The sequence below is a fragment of the Pithys albifrons genome, chromosome 14 (assembly GCF_047495875.1).
Source record: "Pithys albifrons albifrons isolate INPA30051 chromosome 14, PitAlb_v1, whole genome shotgun sequence".
Taxonomy (NCBI): Eukaryota; Metazoa; Chordata; class Aves; order Passeriformes; family Thamnophilidae; genus Pithys; species Pithys albifrons.
In genome coordinates this window covers 21314544-21328937 of record NC_092471.1, presented here as the reverse complement: position 1 = coordinate 21328937, position 14394 = coordinate 21314544, and the positions used below count along the sequence as shown (strand labels likewise).

Below are 14394 nucleotides of genomic sequence, written 5' to 3'. Positions count from 1 at the left end.
AAGCACCGTCAGCGCTGGGGGTCCCGCCGGCAGCCAGCCCTCAGCTCCTCTCGCCGGGCCCAGTCTCTCCCTCCTGGCTGCCAGGAGGATCCGCCGTGCCCCGCCGCCGGCCCGAGCATCCCCGAGCGGGGTCGCCCCTCCCTCCTCTTCCTCCTCCTCCTCCTCCTCCTCCTCCTCCTCCTCCTCCTCCTCCTCCTCCTCCTCCAGACCGGCCCCGAGCCCCGGAGCTGCGGCCGGACGAGAGCCCTCGGAGCCGCTGGGCTGGACGGGGGGAACTGTGCCGGGCCGGGCTGAACGGAGCCGAGCCGGGGGGCAACCGGACTGGGGAAAACAGAGCTGAGTCGCCCCGAGCTGAGCCGCCCCATGCCGTTCTACCGGCGGAGCTTGGCAGTGCGGGTCCGGCCGGCGGGGCCGGTGACCGAGCTGCGGGACACCTGCAGCCTGGCGGCCCTCGCCTTGCTGCGGCAGCTGGCCGAGCTCTGCGGCCACTCGGTCGCACTCCTGGGGGACATCGAGGGCCACCTGCGGGCGCTGGCCCGCCGCGCCGCTCACCTGCACCACCGCGCCGCCCGCCTGCAGGCTGTGCTGCGGGGCCGCCCGCTCCGCGCCGCCGCCGCCACAGGTAAGGGGTCCCCCGCCGTGGGACCAGGGGGTCCCGCGTGTCCCAGCCCGGAGGGTGCCACCGTTGGGGCCGCTTCCCTCTCCGAGGGCTCCCACTCCCTGCTCCAGTGCCGGAGGTCTACGCTGCTGCTCCTCCGACGTGGTGTCCCCACGTCCTCTCCCTGGGCGCGTGACCGGCTTCTGCTGTCGAGGCCTATCAGCCCTGATCCATCAGCAGGGAGGTCTAGAGGAGCAGGGTAGGGATGGCGATACCCCCACCAAGGCCCATGGTGCCAGCACTGTGCTGGGCTGGGGTGTTGGGGTAAGGCCGGGACAACCCTGTACCCTTTCCCTCTGCCTGGCCTTTATTTCCCTGCTCTCAGTGGGCATTTTCCAGGCTGCTGTCCAGGCGCATCTCACGATGCATCCCCAGTCAGCAGGAGCTGTCTTGAGAAAGCAGGGACACGCCAGAGCTGGTCCTCGCCAACCCCACACTGTCCCTGCCTTGGGTGCTTCACCCCACCCTGGGGCAGAGGACCGAGGGGGCTGTCCCATTCAGTGCAGGGCAGTTTTTGCTCGGGGTGTTGTGTGTCCAGGGAAAATACTGGGTTGTCGCGCAGGCGTCCCGGTGGCTCATCGCCTCTCCTGGCAGCCACCAAGGTTTGGGTTCCCTTGGGCCGCTGCCACTTCCCATTCCAAGGGTTTTGGTCTGGCATAGGCTGCTGTGCTGGGTCAGGAGCAAACAGTCCGCTTCAGAAGAGCTTAAAATAAGCTCGTTTTGGATTTGTTTATAGAAGTTTATTTTAAAGGCTTTGCGGGGCGAGGAGGGCAGTGCTGCTCCAGCACGTTCCCCCGAAGCACCGTGCATTTCCCAGGCCCTTGGCAGATCATGTGCTTTAGGAAAACCCCCTTACAAGCGCTCCCTTGCTGCTCCGTCTGCCTGGAGCCATGGGAAATGACTGCCAGACCCTCGCAGCATGCGTCCTGAATGCCGGGAGCGAGCAGAGCACTCAGCCTCGGCCTAGGAGCCACGCTGCTCCTGCGAGTGCTGTGGATTAGTCATCAGGGTAAGAAGAGGCTCTTGTTGTCCTGTGAATCAGCCAGGACAAACGAGGGGACAGCAAGGTTTCACCCAAGCTGACCCGTGCACGCACCAGTGCTGTGCCAAACCTGGCAGCATCATCTTTGCACATGCTGGACCAGTGTCTGCCGGAGGAGGAGCTGACCATGCCGGTGACCAGATGGTCTCTCACTGTCTGTGTCTGGCCAACAGGTTGGGAATGCTGCAGGTGGTCACAGGAGCATTGTGTGTGTGCCTCTGTGGTGGCAGGGGCACAGTATGTTGGGGCAGCAGGGGGATAGTGTGGGGGAGATGGTGTCATGAACAGTGTGGGGGGACAGCATGGGGGAGATGCTGTGGTGAACAGTGTGGTGGACAGTAGAGGGACAGCTGCAGCTGTTGCTGTGGGCAGGCGAGGGTGTGTAGCCCCAGCTTGTGTGTTCAGCTAATTCCATGAACCTGGAGTTTCTTGTGGAGCAACACCGCAGGCAGATGCAGGCGTGTGCATAAGGCAGCAGCAAATTGTCCTCCCGTGCTGCAGTTCCTCATTAGATTCATGAATATATATGTTGCAGATGTGCTGGGCTAGCTCAGAGCCTGGGTTAGAGGTGTGTCATACCACAGAAATGCTGTGATTTATCTTGTGGGAAGAGCTGGGGCAGTGTGAAGTGAGCAGGACCAAGCCCACCACACCTCCCCTTCATCCCTGCTTGGTGGCAGAGAGGCTCGGGGTGGTTCATTTCCCCCCCAACCCCTAAGAGGAGCACAGTCCACCCACACTCCCACCTTTTCAGCATCCATCCACCACTATTGTTCCACAGCCAGTGGGATGTTGGAACCTCCAGTGTGACTGAACTCTTTACTTAAGTAAAGAACAGAGTTCCAACTGATCTTTTGGTGGCTGTTTGTTTTTCTAAGCACTCCAGTATCAGCCAGTTTTGGGGGAATGGATCACACTTTGGGGGGACAGGAGCTCCTTGGGAGCCCCCAGCACTGTGGGAGAGCAGCAGCCACCCAAGGCGGTGGGAGAACACTTCCCACCGAGCTGCAGCTCAGCAGAATCTCGGGATTAAGGAGCAAACCCGGCACTGGATTTGGGGTTTCTTTTCTCCTTCTTTTCGTTTCTTGAAGAGGATCCTCTGGCAAAAATCACATTTTTCCTCTCAAGTCAGAATGGAACTCCAGTGTCTTGTCCTTGGGAGATGCAGGGAAAGATCGCTTGGGACCAGTCATGCCCTGGCACAGCCTCTGTGCAGCCAGGGTGGTCCAGGTGACGTGTCATAGCCTGCCTGGCCAGCTTGTAAGGACAGGGATGGATCAAGCTAGAGACCCAGCAGGTGCCATCCCTCCTGGGCAAGCCTGGAGACAACACCAGCCCAGCACCAGCTACAGCACTTTCCTCGCTGCAGACCCAGCACCTCCCTGACTGGGTTAGTCCCATCCTCTGGCTCCTCTGACACCCCATGATAGGAACCAAAGACTTCTTGGGAAGTAGGACTGCTCCTGGTGTTATCAAAGTCCAGCCAAGGGGCAGGCAGGTCATGGAGGGGCCTGCTCAGACCTAACAGATGAGCTGGCTCCAGCTTCCATTGGCCCATGGTGGTTTACCCTTCCCAAGAATGGTCCTTGTATGACTCCAGCTTCCAGGTTTGGGCATCCTCAGCTGAGTCAGGAGTCTTTGCCTGGCTTTGGATTCTCACAGACATGTTGAAAGGCATCCAGATACTGCAGTCTTCTCACCCTGGCTGGGGAGCTCAGGTCACCACTGTGCAGCAGGCCGTGTCCATGGGCCTTTCCAGAGGCTAGGAGCTGGTGGGAGCTGTTTCATCCTCATCATGAAGGAGAGATACTGGTGGAACAGTGTTGCTGCCAGATGAAGGAATTGCATGGCGAAGGGCGGGGAAAACACTTGTCCAACAAGGCAGTGTGGCTGTTTCCAGTGCGATACAGAAGCCAAGGACTGTCAGATTCCTCTGCTCTTATTCACCTACAGTGGTGGGAGTGGGGAGGATGAATGCCCATCCCTGGGATCTGGGAGAATCCCTCATCCCTTGGTGCAGGGAGCTGAGGATTCCACATCCAGGCATGAGGTCTTACTGCAGCCAGGGCAGAGCAGGGACCAGAATTCTTGTCCCACTCCCCTTGGCACAGCCATGTCCCAGAGGGTGACACAAGCCAGCATGGCTCAGCCCTCCCCCCATGGGACCCTGCAGCTCCAGAAATAAATCTCAGGGAAGCAGAGGATGGGGCCGGCGCCGAGAGCTATTCAAGCTGCAGTCCCCGAAGAGCTGCGGGACAGTTCTCTGGAAGCAACCCCAGGCTGTGCTGGCAGGAGCAGCTGTTTACTGCTCTTGCCGAAATGTGCAGCATTCCCATCCTCCGACTTCCCAGCCTTCCTTGAAACCAGCCATCGAGATAGACAGAGCGGTAAGCCAGCTGAGGCTGTTGCCCCCCACATCCTCTGCTCAGCTCTCCCATTGCTGGGCTGGCACAGATATTTCCCCCCAGATCCGGCCACTGGATTTAAAAAAAAAAAAGTCATGAAAGAAAGAAAAAAACCTCTTTGTCATGTTGGACTTTCCTCCCAGGCTGGAGGGGTTGATCTGTCCTTTGGTCCCCCAGGACAGGGGACAGGGCCTGCAGTCATGACTGCAGTCTCAAGGCTCATCCATATGAACCTACCTGAGCCCCACTGCTCCATTTTGGGGCCAGGCTGCTCAGCCATGCTCCTCTGACCCTGCAGCTGCCCTCATCAACACCTGTCCATGGGGTCAGTGTCCTTCAATTCAGAACAAAGTGCCAGGAGTGGTGCAGGGGTTTCACTGAAGAGTCTTGGGAAGGAGATACTCCAAATCAAGGGGACAAGAAGGGTCAGTTGGAATGAGATGTGGCCTCATTCCATCCTGATGCTCTCCCCTGCAGCCCTGACCCTCTGTGGCTGTAACACCACTGGGAAGGAGAATTTGGAGCCTCCTTGGCCACAAGCACAGGCTGTGGCCAGTGTCAAGTGAGGGTGGCTCGCCCCACAACAGTTCTGAAGTTCCGCAGTGGTGCTGAAGTGGCTTGTGGGGGTTCCCCCCAGAAGCTCAGTACTGCTCATCCCAGCCACAACCCGTTGCAGCCCAGTCTGCAGGGCAGAACAGCTCCCAAAACCCTCCCAGACCTTGAAGACGTTTTCTCTGCCTGCATTTCTCCGAGCCAGCGGTGATTTCAGCAACGGAGGGGCAAGCACAGCTCCCCGGGCTGCTGGCGTGGGCGGGAAGTGGGATGCTGACCAAGGCTGGATGGTTGACTTGGCTGCCGGAGGAGGGGGAGTGGAACCGCACCCTCCCCTTAACAGGAACCGTCTGCTGAGAGTCTCAGCAAGAGGTGGATGGATGGATAACACACAGCTCTCCCCGGCCCCGCTCTGGCTGACAGACAGTCCCCGAAAATGTGTGCTACAGGCAGCGCAAGGGGAAGGACCCCCCAAAACTACTGCCAGTAGCTCCCTACCCTGCTGATGCTCCTGCAAGGAAAGGGCAGCCCTGGCTGGGCTTTGCCACCCTCCACAGTCACAGTTCCCTTCAGCTCCCCTGCCTGTGGGTTTGGGGTCTCTGTAGAGCCTGACCATGCTCAGGGGGACATGCACGACATCCTGAGAGCTGACATTGAGGATGGCATCTTCAGTTCATTGTTGCAACCTCTCTCCCTCCCTCCTGGGGTTTTGTTGGGCCCAAGGTTTCTGCTTGAATGGCCCCAAAATCCCGATTTAAAAAAAAAAAAGTGTTTTCACCCTTGGGTGGTGTTTTGGAAGGATTTGTGTGAGAGCTGAGCTGGTGGTCCTTGCTCAGGAGCTGAGCTGTGGCTCTCAGGGGCAGTACATCCTTTGGGGACAACAGGTCCTCGGGACACCTGTCACCCAGTAAGAGGTACATGGAAGCACAAGGGAATACAGCCATTGCCATCCCCTCACAGCCTCCCACACCCCTGGTGTTTGTGATTCCTTCTGCCTGGGCCAGTCCTGCAGAGTGAGCTTAAAAGAAACTCCACAAGCACCGGTGTTCTGGCTCCTCTTAGGAAGCACTTACAGCATTACATTGGCTGGGAATATGGCAACACTTATGGACCACGAACATGGATTGGCTTCAACTATGTCTCTCCTTGGAGCTTGCGTCATCCTAAAGAAGCGTGCAGGATGTGTTCATCTCCATGTGGAAGCAAAAGCCAGAGTGTGCCTTGGCAACCGGTTCTCCAGCTGCAGAGAGCTCTGTGGTGCTCAGAAGAGGCAGAGGTGGGAGTTCAGGGTGGCTCCCCATGGCACCTGTGCAAGTTATCCATGCAGCAAGGTACCAGTGGCTGTGGGGGCTGAGCTTTGGAGAGCGGGTGACCCCTGGCAAGGGAGGAACCCAGCAGTTCCTTGGGTACAAGTGTCCAGCTCCCAGCATGATTTGGGCTTCCGGAGTGCCCAGCGCTGTGACCGCTGGCCATGCCCATTTCCCCGTGGGCACTGGCACAGGGCTGGCCACATGCTGGCCACTGTGTGCGTACGGGAGCCACTTGCCACCAGCACAAAGCCTGGATTAAGCAGGAGCTGGCATGGCACCAAATGGGCCAAGGATGCTGGCGAGGAGAATCACCTCTTCTTCTCCTCATCCATGCCAGTGAGCTCTGCCACCCTCCTCCTGCACTTGTGCCTGGCAGCGAGGCTGGCCACCTGCCCTGGGCACTGGGATGCCTCTGGCAGGGGATCAGGCTGGCTCCTCGAGCAGTGGCAGATGCACAGCTCTGGGTGAGTACCTGCCAGCACATGGGGTGACTGTCCCCTGTCCATCCACCAGAGCCTGACCAAGCACAGATGCCAGCCTGGCATGGCACAGTGTCTGGCAGCTGGTAACAACTCCGGGAGCCAAAGTGGAGTTGCATGGTGTGGGGTGACTGAGGGTGGTGGGCAGTACAGAGATCGGGAGAGGGTCATTACTCCTTGAGTTAATTAATGGCAGCAGATCAAAGTAGCCAGAGAACAAGGTAATTCCCCCTGTTACCCAGACAGTGGCTGTGGGCATCTGTTTCCCTCCCTCCCGGCACCTCGAGTCACCAGCTGGCTGCATCCATATGGAGCCCCATGGCACTGCTGTGAGCCTGGATTCTGACTCAGTGTCCACATGGCCAGGCAGGAGGATGGGGACAGCAGAGTACCCCACATCCCCAGTGCAAGGCAAATCCCACTCACACACATGTGCACATATGTTTGAGTGTGCACATGTGTGCCTGTTGCAGAGGTGGGGATTCCTGGGTATGCTGAGGGTGTCAGAATTTGTGCTGTCAGAGCTCACAGAGGGATGCTCCTGGGTTGTCTTATGCTTGCTCCATGCATCGTGGAACTGGCTGTTCTCTGCTGCTATGGAGTCATCCCTGAGACCCACCTCCCACTTTGGCAGGATTCTGCACCAGTGCTTTTCAATCCCTCACAGCTCGCTGCATGGCCATGGCTGCCTGATGCCAGCACCTCTCCACTGGACCGAGCTTGTCTGTCACCATTCCACCATTGTCATCTGGGGGGCCCTCACGTGGCTGTGTCCTGTGAGCAGAGGGAGCAGATACCCCTTTGTAGATCCTGCATGGGGGTGCACACCTGTCCAGAACACGACAAGGTTCCGGCCAGCCCCTGGGTGTTCCCTCCCCACAGCTGCGGCCGGCAGCCTACCGGGTGGTCCCGGCTGTCAGGCAGCGTGTGGGCTGTCGAGGCCACCTGCAAGGGTCTGTCTGCGTGACACCAGCTGCCTTCCTGCTGTGCTGGGACCCCAGCCAACAGCGGGAGGCAGATAGACAGCCCCCCCTCCCTGATGGCCATTGGGGTGCTGCCAGCCTGAGGAGCCCTTCACCTGGCTGTCTTTTCCCTGTTAATTAGAGGAGTGGCAGCTCAAACTGCCCACAGCAGCCACACAGGGTGGCACAGCTGATGGCACAGGTGGCAGTGCCATCTCCTCTCCAGGGGTCCCACCAATCGCATCCCTCGTGTGGCTCCTGGACCCACTGGAAGGATGCCAGCTGGCAGGATGCTCCGTCACCGCTCCATCTCCATGGCTCCGGCACCCGCAGCAGGGATGTGTAGCTATGTCTTTAAGAAGGGCCTGGGCTGGGGTGGGAGAAGCGTTTCCATCCAGCCTTTCTCCAGAAACCTGGATTGAGTTAGCGCAAGCAAGCGATTGCTGAAGTTGGCGCTGTGGCTGTTTCCTGCTCCCAGCCGGGGCAGACACCAGTCCACCCCGTGGGCAGCCATGGGGGCTCAGAGCAGCTGGTGAGGTGCAGGGCAGCTGTCATCCCATCCTGTGGGGAGAAGAGGCAGAGTTAGGTAAGTAGAAGTTTTTTCCTCTCCCACCTGTGGGACTCACTGTCTTGGTCCAGAAGGGCCTGGCAGCACCAGAGGACAGGGGCAGGGAGTGGTGGGTGCATGACATAGGACAGGCACCACTGGAGGTGGGTGCAGGCAACAGGCAGCCCCAGGGCTGGCAGAGCTGCCTGCTCGGCTCCTGGGTCCTGCCCACAGGAACACTGAGCTATGGGGATGGTGGGATGGGGCCAGCTTGGCACCCATCACCCATCATGTGAGGGCTCACAGGTGTGACACACCGATGGTGACAGCAGTCAGAGCCCTGGGAGGGATGCAGTGCTCTCTGACCCCTGGAAGCACCCATGCCCAGCCCAAGGACTCGTTGTGTCCCTCCTCTTCCTCGCCATCCACTTGGGCAGGGGCAGGAAGCATCCCCTGGGAATATTCCCAGGGACCCCCCTGGAAGGAAGGTGCCCAGCATGCCCCTGTATTGCTGAGGGCAGAGGGAGTGGGGGACCCAGTGGTCCTGGGCGGGGAGATGCCAGTGCCACCACTCGCACCCCCACATATCTGGTGAGAGTCTCAGAAATGACATGAACTAGCAGTGGCATCACGGCAGGTGGTGGCAGCCTAGCTCCGTGATCTTCTCTGGCACAGCAGTTTGGGGGGTGTTCAGAGGAAGCTCTGTGTGGCTGGGGGTGTAGGTACAGGCTGTAGAGTGATCATGGCTAGAGTCCCCATGTCCTCTAGGCCTGGCCCTTCAAATGGCTTCATGCTGAGCTCTCACACACTGCCAGGCTTGTGGCTGAGCCAGGAGACTGCATCCTGCAGCCTTGGGCACACCAGGAGCACGGAGGGCACTGCTGGCAGTGCCTGTCCTGAGCAGGGCAGTCAGGCCCGGGGGGAACCTCCCTGAACAGAGAACAAGGAAATATGTTGGTGCACTGAAGGAATCCCAGGAATGCAGAGCCTGGAGGGGACTCGAGGTGGCACAAAGGTGTCACGGCAGCTCCAGCCATTTTCCAGTCCTGCACACTGACCCCCTGCCAGCACCAGACCTCAAGTGGCAGCTTGGGGGTTACCTTCAGCGGGGCAAGCCAAGGGGTTGAGAGGCTCGGTGTCCCTGCTCTCCCCTCCAGTTCAGCTGGGACCCTACCTGTGTCTGTACTCGTTCCCCTGGGATGTGGAACCCCTCGGGGTCTGACACAGCCCTGAGTGACTCGCCATATTGCCGGTGCAGGGCTGAGAACCCTGGCCCTGGCCCGGCCCTCAGCCATTCTTCTCCAATGAGCTCATCTGCCTCACTGGTTGTGAGCTTTAACATGGTCTCTTGGACAGAAAATAACCAGCTTGGCCACTTAGCGAGTGTTTATGGCTTCAGCATAGCTGAGCTCTGCCAGGAGAGGGGCTGCTCTGGGAACAGAAAGAGGCCACTCCCGTGCTCAGGGCACACAGTGCCAGCATTTCTCCACTCGATGCCCACAGTGGGGTGTGTTCATGGGGTGCACTCAGCCACTTACACCCTCCTGCCCTTCAGTCCTGGCACAGTGCATCCAGGGTCCTGGATGGGCCACCCAGAGCTGTCTGGGCTCCCAGGAGCCACATGGCCAGGACAGTTCAGGTGGCTGCATGAGCCCATGGGCTCGAGGAGGATGTGGGGTCTGGGGCTGCCCACACCAAGTGGCAAGTGCCTTGGAGTGATGGAGACCTTGCCCAGCTCCTTAGGGCGGGTGCAGAACAACATGGTCAAATCGTGGCCCCCAACCCACAAGTGGGGCTGTTTGTAGAGGGGCTGCTGCCCGGGCGCTGTGTGCCTGGGTTCACCTTGGGCTTGGGGGAGTGGCAGAAAGTCTGCAAACCACCCCCGGCTCACCCTGGTCCTTCACCTGCCCAGGGAGCCCAGAGGCTGGGTGAGGTGGGTGGGAGGCAGCCTGCACTGCCCACAGCCCCCCAACCAGGTCCCTGTGAGCTGAGGCACTGCTGCAGCCCAACCCTGGCACAGGGGCACGGCATGGGCACCAGGGTGCCACCGTGGGGCCTCTGCACTGCTGCGGCTGTCACACCCACCTGCTCCCACATCAGTCACACAAACCGCTCCTTGTGCCAAGTACTGATCCAATTTGTGGCTGTTTCCATAACAACCTCCCAGCGCTTTCTGGTCCTTTCTGTTGCTACACAGATGCTGAGATCCGGTGTGTCAGGGATGGTCTGTCCTGGGACACAGTGGCTGTTCTGAGCCATCCCAATGCCTCTTGGCTGCTGGGGGTGAAGGGCTGCGTGTGTGGGAGGTCTGGGTATGCTGGGCAGGTTTCCCCAGCCTGAGAAGGGCTTTTTTCCCCATCAGAGCCATACGGTGAGGTTGGGGCCGGGGAAGAAGCCCAAGGGCAGTAGCTGATCCCAGGGTCCAGCCCTCTCACACAGGGGGTCCCTGTGTGCAGCTCAGCCTTGTGCAGCCATGGCACTGCCCAGAACACTCAATGCCAGGAATGGGGACCTTGGAGGTGCTCACAGACAAGGGACCCCACTGAGACCCCTTCAGTCCCATACCTGGCTCTTGCAGTGTCCTGTGGCTCTCGCACAGGGTTCCCAACGGGACTGAGCCCCAGAGCTCTCCCACACCCCTTGTCTCCCACTGTGCACAGCTCCAGCTGCTCTTGAAGCTGGCTTCTGTCTCCTGACCCTGACCCCTTGCCTCCATCCATCCCCTGCTCAGCCACCCACCCCCCAGCCCCAACACCTTGAGATGCCCAGTACCAGGACCACCCACACAGCCCCACTGCCTGAGGTACCCAGCCCTGGTATCACCCCCATCCCCATCTCCCCGGGGGATGCCCAGCCCCAGTGTCACCGCCATCCTCATCTCCCCGGAGTGTGCCCAGCCCCAGTGTCGCCCCCATCTCCATCTCCCTGGGAGATGCCCAGCCCCGGTGTCACCCCCATCTCCATCTCCCCGGGGTGTGCCCAGCGCCGGTACCCCCAATGCCCATCACCTTGGTACTCCCCTGCCCCAATACCCCCACGCCCATCACTCCGTGGGTGCCCAGCCCCGGCACACCCCACCCCATCCGCATCACCCCGGTACTCCCCATCCCCGCACCGCCCCCGCCCGGCCCCCGCAGCCGCCGCCATTGGGTGCCCGTTCCGTCTCCGGGGGGGCGGCGAGGCGGGGGCCGGTGCCGGTGCCGGTGGCGCCCGGCTCTGCTCGGCTCAGCTCGGCTCGGAGCGGCGCGGAGCGGAGCGATGCGGCCCGGCCCGGCCCGGCCCCGCGGCTCCTCCCCGCGCGGCGCGGCGGGCCCGGCGGGGGGCGGCCGGGGGGCGGCCCGGGGGCGGCGGCGGAGGAGCCGGGGCCGGGCAGCGGCGGAGGATGGGCAACGCGCAGCGGAAGGGGCCGCGCAGCCAGCGGCGGGGCAGGATGCGCTCGGCAACAGGTACCGGCGCGGGCGGGGCGGCACCGGACCCGCGCCCCTGCCTTGCTGCCCCGTGAGCATCGCGACCCCCGGCTGCGGCCGCGGGGAGGGGGCTCGGCTCGGGCTCCGCTAGGCACCCCTCGGTCCCCGTCCCCGGTGCGTCGCTTGGAGGACATGGGCAGAGGTCACCCCGGCCGAGGCTTGGCCTCCCGGCGGGAACAACATGGGATGGGCGCTGGCGGCCACCACGGTCTCCCGGCGCATGGGACAGGTGCTGGCCCTTACCCCGAGCTGCGGAGAGCCAGCCCCGAGCAGTGGGGAACCAGCTATAAGGACAGGGAGCCATCCCCAGGCAGTGGGGATCCTGCTCTGAGCTGTGGGGAACCAGTCCCAAGGTATGGGGAGCCAGCCCCAGGCAGTGGGGAGCCAGCCCTGGCCATGGGCATCCAGCCCCAAGGTACGGGGAGCCAGCCCCAGGCAGTGGAGATCCTGCTCTGAGCTGTGGGGAACCAGTCCCAAGGTACGGGGAGCCAGCCCGGGCCATGGGCATCCAGCTCCAAGGTGTGGGGTGCCAGCCCTGGCAATGGGGGGCTCCTGTACTTGCTGGCCCCACAGCTGGGCCCCCTCAGGCAGGGAGCCCGATGCCTGCATAGTCCCCGCACCCCAGCTCCCTTCTCCCACGCTTCACAGAGGTAGTGGGTGTCTGGGGGCTCTCATACCACAAACCATCTCGGGGAGGCGGACAGCCTCTCAGCTCCGCAGGGAGTATTTTGATGGGGGTTGGAGCAGGAGGAGCAGAGGGTTTGCTTGGAGCTGCGAGTGGGCAGTGAAGGCAGGCGTCCTCTGAGGAAGCCGGGTCAGACAAGCAGGACTTGTCCAGTCACTCCTTTGTCCCCATCTAGCTGGCCCAGGCAGTTCAGCAACCCTTCACAGACACTTGGTGCTTCTGCTCTCCTCCCAGCCCAGCTCCTGGGAATGCCAGAAGAGCCAGAAGCTGGGGTCTGCCACAGCTCCTGGCACCAGGCCCATCAGAGTCCTGGAGTGCTGGAGTGCAGCATGCAGGGCCCTGCTGGCCCCAGCTCCTCCTGCCCTTTTGCTGCCTGCTGGCTTTGGAGCAGGAGGTAGTGGAGTGGGCAGCAGCAGGGAGCTGCCAGCCCTAGGAGAGACCTCAGGAAGATTGCTTAGAAACTGCAGGATAAAGGGGACTGGTTGTCACAGAACAAGTGACTGTCACAGCTTAATAATCAGCAGGCAGAGGGGGTGGCAGCACAGCCTGACGCTGTCTAATTTTGCAACCGCTGTTGTAGCAGTGGGTGCAAAGCACTGAAATGGGGCACAAGAGCTTTGGGTTGCACAGGAGGAGATCAGGAGGGATGCTGAGCTGTGGGTGGAAGGGGTGAAGGATGCTGAGCTGTGAGGAATGAGGGATGGGGGCTGGTCGGTACCCAGCACATCACCCTTGGCTCCCATGTCAGGGGCACGGGAGGTGGGCAGTGCTTGGACAGCTGGCATCAGAGGGACCAAGGGATGCTGCTGGCCTGTTCCCCACTGGGACGCAGGCAGTACCCAGCCCAAGGATGCTGGCCTGCAGGTCCTGAGGGATGAAGGATGCTGTGCCACTCAGTACCCAGCACATTGCCCTTCATGATTTCTATCTCACGGGCATGGAAGGTGAGCAGTGCCTGGACCACTGGACGCTGGCCTCCTCCCTACCTGCCTCTCCCACCTGGTGCTGCTCCAAGGAGGGCAGGAGCTAATCCCACTTCCGATACCACCAAAGGAGTTCTTGGAGCTGTGGGAAGGGCCCGAGGGGGGTTGTGGGGCCAGCCCCTGTGCCTGAGCTGATTATCTGTCCTCAGGCACTGATCACCCTGGAGATCTCTGACAGATCTCCCACTGGTGTCTGGCCTCCCTGGGGAGACCTGCACCTGGCTGCTGGGAGCAGGGAAGAGTGAGATTTGACACTGGATAGCTCAAAAATCATCTTGGATGTAAAGCTGGGGTGAACATTTGGGCGCTCCCAGGGCTGCCATGACCTCAGTGGCTGGGGCATTCCTGAGCAGCTGCACACAGGCCTCCTTGCAGAGAGGCTGCAATGGGGCCAGGCTGGAGCTTACCTTCCAAGGGAAGGAAGCTGAGGCTCCATAAAGAGCAGCCCTGTGGTGGGTCTGAGTTGCTGGTGGGGTGGGATGTGCTGGTGGGAGAGCAGGACAGGGACCCGCCATACCAGGAGGCACCTTGTCTTACCTCAGGCAGCGTCATCCTTCTGCCCCATGCACAGGGCAGCATGCAGAGGGGTCTTATGCTCATTTTGGATCCAGAATCCAGCCTTCCTCATGGCCTGTGAGGCTGGGAATGGCTGGATCAGTCAGGGGCAAGTGACCCCTTGCTCTGCCCTCTTGGCCCATACTCATCTTTGTAGCTCCTGTGGCACTGCAGCCACCTGGACATTTTCCTCACATGCCAGAGAAGCAAGATGGGCTGAGCCACAGCCATTGGATTGTATGCATGATAATGTTTGGAGGGGCCCCTTGGAGCAGGCAGCATGCTCGTGGGCTGCTCACACTACTGTGATTAGTTTTTGGGTCTCTGCCTCATGGGCTGGTGGACTGGGAGGCAGCTCTCCAGTTACTGCATCTGTCTTCACTGGCACTACATCTGTGGGATGGGGTCCTGAAGGAAGCACAGGCCATGGGGGCAGGTCTCCTTGTCCCCCCATTCACTGGAAGCATGTGCCTGGTTTGCCAGGGGCAAATGGGCTCTGCTGATGTCTGCCAGACTTCAGCCATCCCACTATTTTGGTCTGTGGCATCGCTGGGTGCCTGGCACAGGATGGGTGGCACCAGCCCCATGCAAGGCATGTGGTTCACAGGCTGTTCTATGGCTCCACAGCCACTTTATGCAGGAAGCCAGGGCCTGGGGCTGCATTCCCTGCTGCAGCCCTGGCTCCCAGGAGCCTCCATCCTCTGGGAGTAGCCGACTCAGCTTTACAAAGCCCTAGGGTGCTGGGAAAG

At 60.9% G+C, this 14394-nt stretch overlaps 1 protein-coding gene across 5 annotated transcripts in view; it reads left to right on the top strand.

The window, feature by feature from the left end:
• The first annotated feature begins 231 nt into the window (after positions 1-231).
• NHSL2 (NHS like 2) overlaps positions 232-14394 on the top strand; it is a 29540-nt gene continuing 15377 nt past the window's right edge. For 4 of the 5 annotated variants that reach the window (XM_071569357.1, XM_071569356.1, XM_071569355.1 and 1 more), the window contains exon 1: positions 232-622. In XM_071569357.1, the coding sequence (XP_071425458.1) occupies positions 364-622 (259 nt within the window). In that variant the 5' untranslated portion in view covers positions 232-363. Of the gene's footprint in view, positions 623-11141; positions 11402-14394 lie in introns of those variants that run through there. The other variant, XM_071569358.1, reaches the window with a different exon arrangement.